Consider the following 15,120-nt stretch of genomic DNA (forward strand, 5'->3'; position numbering starts at 1 on the left):
CCAGGGATCAAACCCGTGTCTCTTATGCCTCCTGCGTTGGTAGGTGGGTTCTTTACCACTAGTACCACTAGGAAGCACCTGTGAGGTCTATATGATATATATAAAAGTTAAGTGTTTAACAATAGTAGCATAAAAGACAGGAGGGGAATCACAGCATTATTCATAAGTTCCAAAGATGAACAACCCAAATGTCCACCAATAGATGATGGGATAAACAAAATGTGGTCTATATGTGCAACGGAATATTATTCAGCTTTAAGAAGGAAACTCTGACACATGCTACAGCATGGATAAACCTTGAAAACATTATGCTAAGTGAAATAAGTAGACACAAAAAATGATTACCCATGGGCTGGGGGAATAGGGAATGGAGAGAGTCATTTAATAGGTACAGAGTTCCTTTCTGGGATACTGAAAAAGTTCTGGAGTTGGATAGTGATCCAATAATGTGAATGTGCTTAGTGCCACTAAATTGTTCATCTTAAAATGGTTAAAATGATAAATTTCATATTATGTATATTTTACCACAATTATAAAAAAAAAAATCCCACTACATTGCCAAAAAGAAATTCAGAAGGGGAGAAAAAGAAATATGCTATTGTAAGGTTCTTTAAAAAAAAATTTTTTTTTAATTTATTTTACTGTGTCAGGTCCTAGTTGTGATGTGAGGGATTTTTCTCTCTAGTTGTGGCTCATGGGCCTAGTTCCCCCAAGGCACATGGGATCTTAGTTCCCTGCCCAGGGATCATATCTGTGTCCTCTGTAGTGCAAGGTGGATTCTTAACCACTGGACCACCAGGGAAGTCTCTGTTATACAGTTCTTCTAGCATATGGGGTGCAGTATAATATCCATTGAAATTATCCATCCAAATATCCATTGGGCTTCTCTGGTGGCTCAGACGGTAAAAATTCTGGCTGAAATGCAGGAGACCTGGGTTCTATCCCTGGATTGAGAGGATCTCTTGGAGGAGGGAATGGCTACCCACTCCAGTATTCTTGCCTGAAGGGGACAGAGGAACCTGGCTGGCTATAGTCCATAGGGTCGCAAAGAGTTGGACATGACTGAGCAACTAACACACACACATGTTGAAGATGTATACTCTAAATAAGGGCTTCCCTGATAGCTCAGTTGGTAAAGAATCCACCTGCAATGCAGGAGACCCCAGTTCGATTCCTGGGTTGGGAACATCCCCTGGAGAAGGGATAGCTACCCACTCCAGTATTCTTGGGCTTCCCTTACGGCTCAGCTGGTAGAGAATCTGCCTGCAATGCAGGAGACCTGAGTTTGATCCCTGGGTTGGGAAGATCCCCTGGAGAAGGGAAAGGCTACCCACTCCAGTATTCTGGCCTGGACAATTCCAGGCCTTTTGGCCTGGAGGGTCGCAAAGAGGTGGAGGTGACTTTCAGTTTCACTTTTCACTCTAAATAAAGTACCCATTAAATAACAAAACAAGCCAACAAACAAGATAACTTGGAATTGAAAATACTCAATCCAAAAGCTGTCTTGGGACTTCCCTGGTGTGGATGAGAATCTGCCTGCCAATGCAGGGGACACGGGTTCGATCCTTGGTCTGGGAAGATTCCACATTCTGTGGGCAACCAAGTCCTTGCACCACAACTACTGAGCTCATGTGACACAACTGTGGAAGCCCACACGTCCTAGAGTCTGTGCTCTGCAACAAGGGAAGCCGCCACAACGAGAAGCCTGCGCACCATAATGAAGAGTAGCCCCTGCTCACCACAACTCAAGAAAGCCTGCACACAGCAACAAAGACCCAATGCAACAAAACAAATAAATAAGTAAACAAATAATTAATAATTCTTTTAAAATGCTATCTGGAAAAAAAGAACAAAGGACAGATGGTGCCAATAGACAACAAATAACAAAGTGATTGACATAAACCTAAGCATACATATGTCAAAACTTAATGTGTATAGTTTATTGTTATCAATGATGTTACACAGCTGTTCATAAATAAAGTAAAAGAGGAGATGTGGAGGACTTCCCTGGAGGTCCAGTGGTTCAAACTTAGAGCTTCCAATGCAGGGGGGCGTGGGTTCAATCCCACATGCTGTGTGGTGTGGCAAAAAAATAAAAAAAATTTTTTTTTTAAGAATATGCATCATTCCTGAGGTGCTGAACTGTTTTGAGACTTGTTGGCACATCTGAGCATTCTATGTGTGTGTATGCCAGTTATGGCAATCGAACAAGATTATGACTTTTCTCACAAAATGTTCAAGACTTCAGCTCAAAAAATTTCAGGAAGTCCTTATTTGGAATAACCATCACAGCCATTTTAAGACTCACTAGAGATGATTAGTTTAATCATGTTGTGTAGTCATGCCAAGATTGGACTCTGAATGCTTGGTTCAAAATACCAAACTCAGTGTCAAAGGATGAGGAAAAGCTGAAAGGTTCAGTCAGGCTCTGTGGACAGGCTAAGTAGGACAGGGAGGCCAGGTAAGTTAATCTTGTGACATATATGTGATCTAGCAGGTGATTCTCCTGCCCATGGAGGAGGGAGAATCTTTAAGAGATCAGTCATGGGGAGTGGTAAAGCCGCGTAATCAGGATGTGCTGTGAGGTCACATCTCCATCATAAATGAAGGTATTACACTCAGCTCCATAGGTGAGAATTTATGTACCATTTTTAATTAAGATAACCACAGGGGAATGGGAAGGACCTCTTAGGAAGTGACTCTAATGAACAGATGACTCCCTCTCCTCTCTGGGATGAGGCTCAGGTGTTGGTGGTGTAATTAGCACTGAAAGTGAAAAGATTTCCCCCTTTCTCTCCTTTCTTCAGCTTTGGAGTACCTGGCCTCTTTGTTTTTGCCTGCTTGACTGCCCCTTCTTTCTTTGATAAGGTTCAAGTTATTGGAGGTCTTCCTCCCAACCTCCACTTAGAGGGTAATTGGGAGCCTGAATCATGCCCCCAGGCTGACTGCAGTGCCTGGTCCTGGGTGGAACTACCAGTCAAAACTTAGTCTCTGACTCTATAAAATCCCTTCTTAGAATTGGATTGATGTGTTTTTAGGAAGTTCTTTTCTGATCAACTTGAATTTATCATTGATAACGGACTCTTGTCTTTTTAAAGAAGACAACCCAAAACAGAGCAGAGCCTGTGATAGGGTGTATGTTGCTATGGAAATAACTGAATGAAGTTTATTTCCTACTGAACCTACTGATCATAAAGGAGGGAGAAGAATAAAGTAGGAGTAAAGAGACAAAGTCTTAGACTGTAATCAACAATAACTGAAGAAAAACACTCAAAGGGTTTCTCCAGCCCAGCATTTCTAGAAAAAATCACTTTCATTCACTTCATGGCATATAGATGGGGAATCAATGGAAACAGTCAAAGACTATTTTCTTGGGCTCCAAAATCACTGAGGACAGTGACTGCAGCCATGAAATTAAAAGATGCTTGCTTCTTGGAAGAAAAGCTACGACAAAGCTAGACAAAACATAAAAAGTCAGAGACATTACTCTGCCGACAAAGGTTTGTATAGTCAAAGTATGGTTTTTCCAGTAGTGATGTATGGATGTGAGAGCTGAACCATAAAGAAGGCTGAGTGACAAAGAATTGATGCTTTTGACCTGTGGTGTTGGAGAAGACTCTTAAAGAGTCCCTTGGACTTCAAGGAGATCCAACCAGTCCATGCTAAAGGAAAGCAGTTCTGAATATTCATTGGAAGGACTGATACTGAAGCTGAAACGTGAATACTTTGGTCACCTGATGTGAAGAGCCAACTCATTGGAAAAGACCCTGATGCTGGGAAAAATTGAAGGCAGGAGAAGGGGATGACAAAGGATGAGATGGTTGGATGGCATCATCGACTCAATGGACATGAGTTTGAGCAAGCTCCAGGAGATGGTGAAGGACAGGGAAGCCTGGCATACTGCAGTCCATGGGTTGCAAAGAGTTGGACATGACTGAGTGACTGAACAACAACAAAAGGATTTCTCCAAGGAACGTGACCCTACTCACCGAAATGGCTCCAGTCCCCTTAGGCTATTTCCCTGTGATGCAGGAGGACCTCAGGATCTACCCAAAGCTCTGGGAAAATTCTGATTTCAGCCCCCTGTTCGGGGTGTAAAGACACTTTATGAACCATATAGAAACCAACTGCTGGCACTGGGGATGGTGCCCAAAGGGGCTTTTGATGCCAGATTGGATTAAATTTCAAAATCAAGCTTCTTTGAGAAGTTCCAGCCCCAGTAGGTTTCAGAGTTAATTTTCTAAAAGTTGTTCTATTAGAATTTGAGGACAAGTATAACATGAATGGACAGAACCTTCATGTATTATTGAAAAATAATTGACTCTCAAGTGTTTTATTTCTTCATATATTATTCTAATTATATATCTCCTTAGATATAGTAGCAGATAACTATGGGTAATATTTTTATTTCCCCAACATTGAATGCTACTTTTTAATTAGAAGTATAATTTAAGTCTGGTAGAAGCATAAATGATGGGATGACCAAATCTTAATTTAGAAAGCTCTCTTCCTCTTACCCTAGTGCTTGGCTAATCACCTAGGGAACTTTGAAAATCTCATTGTCCAGATCAGTTAAAACAGAATCTAATGCATGGTGTATGTGGGGGGCAGGCATCAATGTATTTTAAGATTCTCAGAGGATTCCAGTGTGCAGAGTTGAGAACGGCTTATCCAAGTGAGTAAACTGTGGGGCTAGTGGACCTAATACGTGGTAGTGCCTGTTTTAAAAACCACCTCTCTGCCTAGCACCTTCTCCCAGTCCTCCCTAGGTCCCACTAGGGGTGAAAGCTCAGGGTCCTCTCTGCCTTCCATCCAAGGGCATGTAGAGAAATGTTATCAACCCACTCACAGTTTGTAAATACTTCCGGCTTGGTCAGTTTCATCATGTGCCACTGAGCATGGAGTTTGGAAGAAAGGGGTACAGTTAGCTCTCAGGGGCCAGCTTAAGACACCCATGCCTCCTCTATGCCCACCCTCAGATACCCCACTCTCCCTTAGGTGGTAGTAGGGTTTCTGAGCACATTGTAAGTACTTTGCTGTTTGTATGATAAACTGGCTACCCGAGTGTTCTGCTCAGGAAGCATAACGTCTCCTCCCATTTACAGAGTATAGGTAAGCTTTGGAAAACAGCAAGGGAATGTGCCCAAGGCTAAGGATATTCGGGCAGTTGACCTTCTTGCTAGACTTGATCCTATGAGCCTAAGGTGAGTCATAGACACAGCTTCAGGCATCTGAGCTGACAGGAGGTTCCTGAGCCTGTAGAGTTGAGAGCCAGGCTCTAAGTCAGGGATAAATCTACCATGTTAACAGGGGAGCTCCTGCCCCTCCTTCTCCTCCTCCTTCATTACAACACACTTTCACGTAACTTTTCATATTGAATAACCTCAACCTGCTTAGAAAGGCCAAGCAGATGCTATCTGCAGGTGAAGAATTCTACTGAAGCCCAGAGAGTTTAAGTGGGGTGACTCACCCAAGTTTGAGCAACTTTCCCAAGCTAGTAAGTAATGGAGCCAGGACTTGAACCCAGAGCTTCTGACCCCAAGTCTAATGCTCTGCTGATACCTTGCCTTGTCTGTCAGCCACCTCTGCCCATGCATGGGTCCAGGCAACTTAGGTAATGGAGGAAGTGAAATGAAAAGTAGCAGATTCCTGCCTTCTAGTCTTTTGAACTAGTTCTCTGCTAGTCCTGCTTTTGGAAAGTGTGCCTTCTGCAACAAATGTGAGCTAACAAGGAATATGTTTCAGCTTGGGAAAAATACTGAGTTGAGGATGACTTATGAAAGTCTTGTGTAATATAAATGGCTGATGAACTGTGATTCCACAACTGCAATTAGGAGCACATGAGTCAAATCCAGAGGACACCTGGGACTCAGAGAAGTGGCTTCAGAAATATGGTTTGAAAGCCCAGAAGCTGTCGTTTTACGATGTCATTGCTGACTGCTCCTTCCGCCACGCTGATGGAGTTGTTGATATAAAATCCAAACCAGGGAATGAGTCGGTGCAGACCAGTGCGGTAAGTGAAGCGAACCCCTAGGTTAGGGCTGTCCTGATTGGGGACCAGGGTTGGACCCAGGGTAGGACCAAGGCAGGACTGTCTGTGAAGGATACTCCTGTTCTCTGCCTTACACTTCTCTGAATGATACTTGTGGGTTGGAGATCAAGTCTGAGAATGGCTTCTAGATATAAGTGAATTAGATAATAATTATATGTAAACCAGGAGTTGTAGAAATCTAGGCATTGTGTCAAAAAACAAACCCTTTGTTTCCCCATATTGAGTGGAAGAGAGAAACTGCTGGTGAATATTCCCCAAAGCAGGCATTTCTATGGTCCTCTTGTATTGTCACCATCTTGAAGATACATTATTCAAGTGACTTATTGTTGTTCAATCACTAAGTTGTGTCCGACTCTTTGAGACCCCATGAACTGTAGCATGCCAGGCTCCTCTGTCCTCCACTGTCTCTTGGAGATTGCTCAAATTCATGTGCATTGAGTCAGTGATATCTCTGCTTTTTAATACACTGTCTAGGTTTGTCATAGGTTTCCTTCTAAGGAGCAGCATCTGGCTTCAGTCACTGTCTGCAGTGATTTTGGACAGCAAGAAAGTAAAATCTGTCACTGCTTCCAATTTTTCCTCTTCTGTTTGCCACAGAGTGATGTGACTGGATGCCATGATCTTAGTTTTTTGAATTCTGACTTTCAAGCCATCTTTTTCACTCTCTTTCACCCTCATTGAGAGGCTCTTTAGTTCCTCTTTGCTTTCTGCCATTAGAATGATATCATCTGATGTCTGAGGTTGTTGATATTTCTCCCAGCAGTCTTGATTCCAGCTTGTGATTCATCCAGCCCAGCATTTCACATGGTGTACTCTGCATGTAAGTTAAATAAGCAGGGTGATGATATACAGCCTTGACATACTTCTTTTGCAATCTTGAACCAGTCAGTTGTTCTATGTGTGGTTCCAGCTGTTGCTTTTTGATCCTCATACAGGTTTCTCAGGAAGTATGTAAGGTGGTATTGTATTCCCATCTCCTTTCCACCGTGGTGTTGTGATCCACACAGTCAAAGGCTTTAGTGTAGTCAATGAAGCAGAAGTACATGTTTTACTGGCATTCTCTTGCTTTCTCCATGCTCCAATGAATGTTGGCAAGTGACTACCAGCCAGCATTTAGTGGATTTTCAATAAATATGAAATTATTTTCGCTAAGGGGTTATAGCATGGGAAGGGTCTATACTGTAAATTTCTGAAAGCTGCAGTTCCATTGTGACAATGGTTCTGAAAGGAATGTAGCTTTTCCAGGTGCCCAACTCTGGCTGGTAGTGGAAGGATAATGATCTGTAGTAGTGGCACCTAACCTTTATTTTATTTTTTAAGCTTTTTATTTTATATTGGAATATAACTGATGAACAATGTTGTGATCATTTCAGGTGAAGAGCAAAGTGACTCAGCCGTACATATACATGTATCCATTCTCCTCCAGACTCCCCTCCCATCCAGACTGCCATATATTGAGCAGAGCTCCCTGTGGTATACAGGAAGTCCTTGTTGGCTATCCATTTCAAATACAGCAGTGTGTACATGATGATCCCAAATTCCCTAATTATCCCTTCTCTCCATTCTTCCCCTCACCACCATCCTTAAGCATAAGTTCTGTTCTCGAAGTCCCTGAGTCTATTTCTATTTTGTAAATACATTCGTTTGTATCATTTATTTGTAGATTCCACATATTAAGTGATGTCATATGATATTTATCTTTTTCTATCTCATTTCACTCAGTATGACAGTTTCTAGGTTTATCCATGTTGCTGCGAATGGCATTATTTCATTCTTTTTAATGGCTGAGTGGACCACATTCTGTCAAGAAGGGAATGGCAAGCCACTTCAGTATTCTTGCCTTGAGAACCCCATGAACAGTAGGAAAAGGCAAAATGATAGGATACCAAAAGAGGAACTCCCCAGGTCATTAGGTACCCAATATGCTACTGGAGTTCACTGGAGAAATAACTCCAGAAGGAATGAAGGGATGGAGCCAAAGCAAAAACAGTACCCAGTTGTGGATGTGACTGGTGATAGAAGCAAGGTCCAATGCTGTAAAGAGCAATATTGCATAGGAACCTGGAATGTCAGGTCCATGAATCAAGGCAAATTGGAAGTGGTCAAACAAGAGATGGCAAGGGTGAACATCGACAGTCTAGAAATCAGCGAACTAAAATGGACTGGAATGGGTGAATTTAACTCAGATGACCATTACATCTACTACTGTGGGCAGGAATCCCTCAGAAGAAATGGAGTAGCCATCACGGTCAACAAAAGAGTCTGAAATGCAGTACTTGGATGCAATTTCAAAAATGACAGAATGATCTCTGTTCATTTCCAAGGCAAACCATTCAATATCACAGTTATCCAAGTCTATGCCCCAACCAGTAATGCTGAAGAAACTGAAGTGGAATGATTCTATGAAGACCTACAAGATCTTTTAGAACCAACACCCAAAAAAGATGTTCTTTTCATTCTAGGGGACTGGAATGCAAAAGTAGGAAGTCAAGAAACACCTGGAGTAAGAGGCAAATTTGGCCTTGGAATACGGAATGAAGCAGGGCAAAGACTAATAGAGTTTTGCCAAGAAAATGCACTGGTCATAGCAAACACCCTCTTCCAACAACACAAGAGAAGACTCTACACATGAACATCACCAGATGGTCAACACCAAAATCAGATTGATTACATTCTTTGCAGCCAAAGATGGAGAAGCTCTATACAGTCAACAAAAACAAGACCAGGAGCTGACTGTGGCTCAGATCATGGACTCCTTATTGCTAAATTCAGATTTAAATTGAAGAAAGTAGGGAAAACCGCTAGACCATTCAGGTATGACCTAAATCAAATCCCTTATGATTATACAGTGGAAGTGAGAAATAGATTTAAGGGCCTAGATCCGATAGATAGAGTGCCTGATGAACTATGGAATGAGGTTTGTGACATTGTACCGGAGACAGGGATCAAGACCATCCCCATGGAAAAGAAATGCAAAAAAGCAAAATGGCTGTCTGAGGAGGCTTTACAAATAGCTGTGAAAAGAAGAGAGGCAAAAAGCAAAGGAGAAAAGAAAAGATATAAGCATCTGAATGCAGAGTTCCAAAGAATAGCAAGAAGAGATAAGAAAGCCTTCTTCAGTGATCAATGCAAAGAAATAGAGGATAACAACAGAATGGAAAAGACTAGAGATCTCTTCAAGAAAATCAGAGATACCAAGGGAACATTTCATGCAAAGATGGGCTTGATAAAGAACAGAAATGGTCTGGACCTAACAGAAGCAGAAGATATTAAGAAGAGGTGGCAAGAATACACGGAAAAACTGTACAAAAAAGATCTTCACGACCCAGATAATCATGATGATGTGATCACTAATCTAGAGCCAGACATCCTGGAATGTGAAGTCAAGTGGGCCTTAGAAAGCATCACTATGAACAAAGCTAGTGGAAGTGATGGCATTCCAGTTGAGCTGTTTCAAGTCCTGAAAGATGATGCTGTGAAAGTGCTGCACTGAATATGCCAGCAAGTTTGGAAAACTCAGCAGTGGCCACAGGACTGGAAAAGGTCAGTTTTCATTCCAATTCCAAAGAAAGGCAATGCCAAAGAATGCTCAAACTACCACACAATTGCACTCATCTCACATGCTAGTAAAGTAATGCTCAAAATTCTCCAAGCCAGACTTCAGCAATACGTGAACCGTGAACTCCCTGATGTTCAAGCTGGTTTTAGAAAAGGCAGAAGAACCAGAGATCAAATTGCCAACATCCACTGGATCATGGAAAAAGCAAGAGAGTTCCAGAAAAACATCTCTTTCTGCTTTGTTGACTATGCCAAAGCCTTTGACTGTGTGGATCACAATAAACTGGAAAATTCTGAAACAGATGGAACCTGCCTCTTGAGAAATCTGTATGCAGGTCAGGAAGCAACAGTTAGAACTGGACATGGAACAACAGACTGGTTCCAAATAGGAAAAGGAGTACGTCAAGGCTGTATATTGTCACCCTGCTTATTTAACTGCTATGCAGAGTACATCATGAGAAACGCTGGGCTGGAAGAAACACAAGCTGGAATCAAGATTGCTGGGAGAAATATCAATCACCTCAGATATGCAGATGACACCACCCTTATGGCAGAAAGTGAAGAGGAACTAAAAAGCCTCTTGATGAAAGTGAAAGAGGAGAGTGAAAAAGTTGGCTTAAAGCTCAACATTCAGAAAACTAAGATCATGGCATCTGGTCCCATCACTTCATGGAAATAGATGGGGAAACAGTAGAAACAGTGTCAGACTTTATTTTTGGGGGCTCCAAAATCACTGCAGATGCTGACTGCAGCCATGAAATTAAAAGACGCTTACTCCTTGGAAGAAAAGTTATGACCAACCTAGATAGCATATTCAAAAGCAGAGACATGACTTTGCCGACTAAGGTCCGCCTAGTCAAGGCTATGGTTTTTCCTGTGGTCATGTATGGATGTGAGAGTTGGACTGTGAAGAAGGCTGAGCCCCGAAGAATTGATGCGTTTGAACTGTGGTGTTGGAGAAGACTCTTGAGAGTCCCTTGGACTGCAAGGAGATGCAACCAGTCCATTCTGAAGGAGATCAGCCCTGGGATTTCTTTGGAAGGAATGATGCTAATGCTGAAGCTCCAGTAGTTTGGCCACCTCATGAGAAGAGTTGACTCATTGGAAAAGACTCTGATGCTGGGAGAGATTAGGGGCAGGAGGAGAAGGGGACGACCCAGGATGAGATGGCTGGATGGCATCACTGACTCGATGGACGTGAGTCTGAGTGAACTCCAGGAGATGGTGATGGACAGGGAGGCCTGGTGTGCTGCGATTCATGGGGTCACAAAGAGTCGGACACGACTGAGCGACTGAACTGAACTGAACTGAATGGCTGAGTAATATTCCATTGTATATGTGTAAGTGGCTTCTAACCCTTAGCATGCATGAGTCACTGGGTTTGAGGCCAGGCCCAAGAATCTGCCTTTATATTAATTGCCAGGTGATACTGAAGCTGCCAGTCCATGGGTCACACTTTGAGAAACACTAGTGTGTAGAACAGGACCAAGAAGGCTATCCAATGTTTAGAATTATGGAAAGACTAAAAAGGTCTCCGTATGAAACAGAAACATCAGGATAAAATGATTATTGTAAATTTGTAAAACTGATGGAAATCTCTTTTAGAAGGTGGTTAAAATCCAGGTCCACACTGAGTGAGTGAAAGTCATGTCTGACTCTTTGCAACCCCGTGGACTGTATAGTCTAAGGAATTCTCCAGGCCATAACACTGGAGTGGGTAGCCTTTCCCTTCTCCAGGGGATCTTCCCAACCCAGGGATCAAACCCAGGTCTCCCACATTGCAGGCGAATTCTTTACCAGCTGAGCCACAAGGGAAGCCCAAGAATACTGGAGTGGGTGGCCTATCCCTTCTCCAGAGGATCTTCCCAACCCAGGAAGACACTGAAATGAGAGCTAAAATGCAAGCCATGGAGCAGCCATGCCAGTCATGGCAGCCTAGCAGAGACTCCTAGGAAAGGAAATGTCATGTCCCTTTATGTATCCTCTGAGACTATGATTCAGTGTCAGGATCATCACTGCAGTGTCTCTCAGTCCTACTGAGGCAAAAGTCCAGTCCCTTTCACACTCCTTCTTAGGCCCCTGGATTCCACATTTCCTCCCAAAGAAGCACTGTTTTTCTTTTGGGCCATGTTAGCCACATGATGTTGTGTTTTTGCCTTCTTACTGCTGTGTGTTTAGAATGAACTGCAAGAGGAAAATACTAAAATTGAATTATAAAAAATACAGAATTGATGTAAGACTCGTTTCCTGACTTACATGTTGGGATCCAGAGTAATTGCTACATTGCAGGGAAATCTCATTTGTGGGTTTCCTCCCCCAGCACAGTTTTCTGATTCTGTAGACATTATTCAGTAACACTATTAGTTCAGGAAATCATACTTAATCACATTTTCATCTTTAAAATAATTAGGCCCTGAATATTGAAAAATGTGGATTCCTGTCAATTTGAACATAGCTTACTGCAAGCTCCCTACAGTGTGGTATACATAGGTCTTCTCTAATTCTGAATTTCTCCTTTTCTTTCTTGACAAATTTAAGTGAAATTTTACAAGGATGGTTTGAAGAATTTGGCTTTATAAATGGGGAATTTTGCCTCAAATTTCTGATGCTAGCGAGTTCTAATATAGTAAAAGTTGAGAATAGCTTTTACAGTATAGCTATAAAATACAGTATAGCTGTAAAATGCAATATAACTATCCTTTGTCACCAATACTGATGGGAAAGGGACAATTTTGCTTTTAGTAGTATTTGGGGCTACATATCTAAAACTGGATTTATATCTAAAACTGAGACTGATTATTTAGAGTTACCCTAGACTCCCACTGGGCAGAACCCCATAAACTTTTAACTGTAAAAACTGCTTTGTAGGTAGAGAACCAGGAAATCAAGACACTGAGAAATAAATGACTAAAAAGGCCTTGCTATGAAGCATTTCTAAGATGATGAGCAGGTGAGGGGAGAAAACAAAAGTACTTTTCTAATAGGGAATTGCCAGCAAAGTTTAACAACTTAATATTTTGGGGCGCCCATGAAGTTACATTGCATTCATGGCTACTTATGCTGCTTGAGCACAAACCCAGCCCTGATGTTCAGAAACTCAGTCTAGTCTCATCATTTATTCCTCTAACAAATATTTATTGAGCCTTCACTATGTACCAGGCAATGTGGTAGGGTGGAAAGTATACCCGGTTTGAATGAGAAGACCTGAGTGTAAATGCTCCTTCTGTTGTTGTTCAGTTGCTAAGCCATATCCAGCTCTTTGCAACCCCATGGACTGCAGCATGCCAGGCTTCCTTGTCCTTCACTGTCTCCCAGAGTTTGCTCAGATTTATGTCTATTGAGTTGATGATGCAATCTAACTATCTCATCCTCTGCCAACCTCTTCTTTTGTCTTCCGTCTTTCCCAGCATCAGCGTCTTTTCCAATGAGTCTGCTTTTCACATCAGGTAGCCAAAGTACTGGAACTTCAACTTTAACCTCAGGCCTTCCAGTGATTTCCTTTAGGATTGACTGCTTTGATCTCTCTTGCTGTCCAAGGGACTCTCAAGGGTCTTCTCCAGCACCACAATTTGAGGGCATCAATTCTTCAGCAGTCAGCCTTCTTTATGGTCCAACTCTCACATCCATACATGACTGCTGGAAAAACCATGGCTTTGACTCTGTGGACCTTTGTTGGCAAAGTGATATCTTTGCTTTTTAATATGCTGTCTGTGTTGGTCCTAGATTTTCTTCCAAGGAGTCTTTTATTTTTTTTAATATAAATTTATTTATTTTAATTGGAGGCTAATTACTTACAATATTGTATTGGTTTTGCCATACATTGACATGAATCCACCACGGGTGTACTTGTGTTCCCCATCCTGAACCCCCCTCCCAGGAGTCTTTTAAATTTCATGGCTGCAGTCACCATCTGCAGTGATTTTGGAGTCCAGGAAAATAAGGTCTGTCACGGTTTCCACTGTTTCCCCATCTATTTGCCATGAAGTGATGGGACCGGATGCCATGATTTTTGTTTTTTGAATGTTGAGTTTTAAACCAGCTTCTTCACTCTCCTCTCTCACCTTCATAAGAGGTTCTTTAGTTCCTCCTCACTTTCTGCCATTAGAGTGGCATCATTTGCATATCTGAGATTGTTGATATTTCTCCTGGCCATCGTGATTCCAACTTGCGGTTCATCTAGTTTAGTATTTTGCATGATGTACTCTTCATGGAAGTTAAATAAACAAGATGACAATATACAGCCTTGTCATACTCCTTTACCAATTTTGAACCAGTCGGTTGTTCCATGTAAGGTTCTAACTGCATTCCGGGTTTGAATGAGAAGACCTGGGTGTAAATGCTGTTTCTACCAGTTACTAAATATGAGCTGTGGAACAGATAATTTAACCTGATTGATTCTCTCCACATCTGTAACATGGGTTGGTGTAAAGTCTAAATTTGAAAATCACATATCTGAGCACTGTGCCTGGCACTTTAGGAGATGCCCGCTAGATGTTGCCTTCCATGTTTTCTTCATCACAAACATTGTGGGTCAGAAAGGAGCATTTATGAAATACCTACCTGCTTTATATACAAGGTAAATATTTGTGCTCTCGTATCACAGATGTGAAAATGAAGTCCCAGGGCCTCTGAGAGGTTAGACAACTTTACCTGAGATCTCGTGGCAGGTGGAGGCCGAGTTTGAATTCAGATCTGCTGGGCTCTCAACACTGGGCTTTCCCCATTTGGACATTCTGGTGCTGGACACCTGTTTTCACATAACTTTTGGTCTCGTGTGTTTCCATTTGGAAATGTATGAAGCACAGTTGAGAACTGCCTCGTGACGGGGTTCAGAGTAGGGAGCACATGATCAGACTGAGAGGGACAACGCGTTCCTCGTCCCTTCTTTGCACTGCAGTGGAGACACGAGTCCCCTTCTCACCTGCCTTGGGAGCATCAGCACTGATCCCATCACCGCTTCCACCCTGCTCCCATCAGTCATCCCTGGACCCCTGGATTCTGCCTCCCTTCTCTGAGCCCCCTCCATTCCTCCCTGACTCCTAAATTCTCTCTTGATCATTTCACAGTAGATCCATATATCAAATCACTATGTTGTACACTAAAATTATTATAATGTTAAATGTCAATTTTATCTCAATTTAAAATTTTTTTGTCACTAAGAATTTAAGGCCTTTGGATGCTTCATTTTTTCACTCAGAGGACAAGCCAGGGTCATTTCCATCAGTGAGCAGGCTTTACAGCATCTGCTTTCTGGCCCTCCTCCTCCTCCTGCTCCTCTAGCTTCATCTTGCTTTCCTTCACTCGCTATATTTCAGCTACACTGCCCTTCCTCAAAGTCTACAGACTTGCTTGGCAAACGCTTACCTCAGGGCTTTTGTCCTGGCTGTGTCCTAAGATTGCCCCTAGACCCTCAAATGGGCACATGCTTTGTTCCCTCACGTGTCACTCATATTTCACCTTCTCTTTGAGGCTTTCCCTTCTAGGTTTCAACTTGCCCCCGCCCTTCCCCG

General features: G+C 42.3%; 1 protein-coding gene across 1 annotated transcript in view; it reads left to right on the forward strand.

Annotated features, from left to right (window-relative positions):
- VWA3B (von Willebrand factor A domain containing 3B) overlaps positions 1 to 15,120 on the forward strand; it is a 184,538-nt gene that overhangs the window by 63,613 nt on the left and 105,805 nt on the right. The window contains 1 exon segment of the mRNA XM_040267618.1: positions 5,835 to 6,013. Within this exon segment, the coding sequence (XP_040123552.1) occupies positions 5,835 to 6,013 (179 nt within the window).

The sequence above is a fragment of the Oryx dammah genome, unplaced genomic scaffold (assembly GCF_014754425.2).
Source record: "Oryx dammah isolate SB20612 unplaced genomic scaffold, SCBI_Odam_1.1 HiC_scaffold_25, whole genome shotgun sequence".
NCBI lineage: Eukaryota > Metazoa > Chordata > Mammalia > Artiodactyla > Bovidae > Oryx > Oryx dammah.